The 2,907-nt window shown below is 58.0% G+C and overlaps 1 protein-coding gene across 2 annotated transcripts in view; it reads left to right on the top strand.

The window, feature by feature from the left end:
* The first annotated feature begins 381 nt into the window (after positions 1-381).
* TRIM72 (tripartite motif containing 72) overlaps positions 382-2,907 on the top strand; it is a 9,367-nt gene continuing 6,841 nt past the window's right edge. The window contains exons 1-2 of one of the 2 annotated variants that reach the window (XM_026659103.2): positions 382-454; positions 2,406-2,799. In XM_026659103.2, the coding sequence (XP_026514888.1) occupies positions 2,425-2,799 (375 nt within the window). In that variant the 5' untranslated portion in view covers positions 382-454; positions 2,406-2,424. Of the gene's footprint in view, positions 496-2,405; positions 2,800-2,907 lie in introns of both variants that reach the window. The other variant, XM_026659104.2, reaches the window with a different exon arrangement.

Genomic DNA, 2,907 nt, shown 5'->3' with positions numbered 1-2,907 from the left:
ATAGCCCCTGGTTCCCCGGGGGAAGGGAATAGGATGGGGAATGGAACCCAGGCATCCTGGATGACAATGCTGCACACCCAGACCCTGGGGTGCAGGGGAAGTCCGGGATGCAGAATGGGACCCAGGCATCCGGGAGGGCAGTGCAGGTCACTCGCCCTTATCAGAGGGACTGTGCTGGGGAATGAGAGCCATGTCTCCCCATGCCAACAGCTGCCTGAGCAAGTCGCCTGTCACCCTTCCCTCCCCCTCCTGCTCTGCAGACAAAAAACTGGTCGGTGTCCTGTGCTTCCCAGAACCGCAGCGCGTTATTGATCTATATATAGAGGCGGGGAGGGGCCGCGGAGCAGTCGCACTGAGGCTGAGCCCATCCCAGCAGTCAGCTGCTCCTCCGATCTCTGCACCTCATCGCCCTCCAGCCGGACCCTGCTTCCCCAATCCGTCTCCTCCGATCTCAGTAAGACGCTGCTTCTTTCTCTCCCGCCCGGAGCGGTGGCTGTGGGTATATTGCGTTGCCCCTTGGGCTGTATGCAGGACCGGGGTGCCAGGGTCCAGGCTTAGAGGGTGGTTGGGAAAACTTGAAGGGAGGCATCGTCTTTCTGAACGGCGAAGAACGGGGCAGGCTGCGTGGGCAAGGTCAAAGGATCTGACGGGGACGTGGGCTCAGCTGCTGCCCTCTAGGACGGCACCAGGGGTTAGCTGGTGCAAGCTGGAGTTACTTAGCTCTGGGCAGGGATCAGAAATACTCAGAGTGAGGCCTCTGTCTGTGTCAGTCGGTCTGTGTCCGTCTGTCGTGAGTCTGTCTCCATTTCTCATGTCTTTTTTTCTCCTCTCTCCTGCGTGTCATTTTAACCCCCTAGTGCTGACACTGAGCCTGGATGGTAGCAGCGGGACAGCTTGTATGCGGGAAGAGCATGTGGCAGGGAAAGGGGGGGGCAGAGAAGGGAGCTGGCTGTGCGGGGGCTGGTTTGGGTTAAATAATCTCTCTAAGCAGAGGCTAAAAATGTTCCTCGGTGTCTCTCTCTCTGCTCGTATCTGTTCTCTTCTGTTTGTGCGTCTGTCTCCCTCCCTCCATCCCTCTCCCTTCCCCCCGGCCCAACTCTGTGTCCGACGCATGGAGAAGCCATCCAGGCCCCCTTTGCTGCATGTCAGGCCCCTCCGGAATGGGTCTCACCCATCTCTACCTATTGGGGATCAGTCTATTCCCTCCCTTCTGCTTTCACCCCCTCCCAGCGCCCCTCTAGCCCCTTATTCCCAGCTGCAATGTGGACAAGTGGGGCAGGACATGGGGAAAGCCAGGCTGGTTTAACCCCCTCATCCCACTCGGGAAATGGCCTTTATTGGTCCTCAGACGTGGTCCTGACATTGGCATGCAGCATAGTCTGGGGAGGGTTCAGCCCTGCAGACCGCTCCCCATCATGCAGGGGGGAGGAATAGCTCAGTGGTTTGAGCATTGGCCTGCTAAACCCAGGGTTGTGAGTTCAATCCTTGAGGGGGCCATTTAGGGATCTGGGGCAAAAATCTATCTGGGGCTTGGTCCTGCTTTGAGCAGGGGGTTGGACTAGATGACCTCCTGAGGTCCCTTTCAACCCTGATATTCTATGATAACCACAGCATAGCATGAAATTCATAGATTTCCAGACGGGACCATTATGATCATCGAGTCTGAACCCCTGGATAACACAGGCCCATCTGTAACCCACACATGCTGCAGATTAAGCCAAATACTTCTTGTCCTACCTGCACTACAGTACAATGACTGCAACACAATGCACCTCACGGCACCAAAACACCATGCAACGCAATGCCAATCGATGCACGTGGAATTCACTGCGATGAATACTTTGTGCTTAACGAGACTACAGGGCAATGCCAGGTCACGCACGGCACACTGCAGCAGAGGGAACAGAACGCAATACATATTCGCTGTCAAACAGCACACAACTGCAAAGCCATAAATCCCGTGCAATTCACTGCAGTGCCGTGGAATACACTGTAGCAAAATAGCATCAGGACAAAAAAGCAGGGCTGTGCAACACAGTCAGACACAACTCCCAGGGAGAGGCCGTGATCCACAGATGGAGACTCTGCCGGCCCCAGAGCTCGGCTCCCATTGCCCTGTCCGTTCCAAGCCAGATATTTATAAGTATTTGTCACCTTGCAGCCATGGGCCCAGCAGATACCACGCAAGGTTAACATTCCTCCAGTAGGTCAGGCTGCAGAGGCCAGACACATGAGGAGGCAGCACAGGGGGAAGGGAAATGACTCATTTATCCCAAGCAGGGGTGGGGAGGGCAGGGAATGGGACTTGGCGCCGTTCCCCTCTAGGGGGCTTTGGCTCCAGGACTGGCTGGCTCAGGGGGTGGGAATGGGGGTACATGAGTCACCTTCTGTCCCCTCTCTGCCAGCCCGCCCCACCGCCCAGCCATGTCGAACTCCAAGCAGCGCCTGATGCAGGGCATGCACCAGGACCTGAGCTGCCCCAGCTGCCTGAAGCTGTTCAAGGCCCCCGTGACGGCTGAGTGCGGCCACACCTTCTGCCTGGAGTGCCTGTCCCAGGCCTTGGCCTGCCCCACCTGCCAGGCCCCCACCAAGGTGGAGCAGCTGCACATCAACCAGCAGATGGAGCACCTGGTGCAGTGCTTCCGGCAGGTGCCCCACGACCACTGCGAGGAGCACATGGACCCCCTGAGCGTCTACTGCGAGCAGGACCAGCAGGTCATCTGCGGGGTGTGCGCCTCGCTGGGCAAGCACAAGGGCCACAACATCATCACGGCCGCCGAGGCCCACCAGAGGATGAAGGTAACAGACCCATGGGCCCATCTAACCCGGTATCCTGCCTCCTTGTCCCCCCCATGGATCAGACCCATGGGCCCATCTAGCCCGGTATCCCGCCCCCTCCCTGCCACC

Source organism: Terrapene carolina, unplaced genomic scaffold (assembly GCF_002925995.2).
Source record: "Terrapene carolina triunguis isolate 2854851 unplaced genomic scaffold, T_m_triunguis-2.0 Scaffold571, whole genome shotgun sequence".
Classification (NCBI taxonomy): domain Eukaryota; kingdom Metazoa; phylum Chordata; order Testudines; family Emydidae; genus Terrapene; species Terrapene triunguis.
Note: the sequence above shows the minus strand (reverse complement) of the source record. Positions and strands in the feature narration are given on the sequence as shown.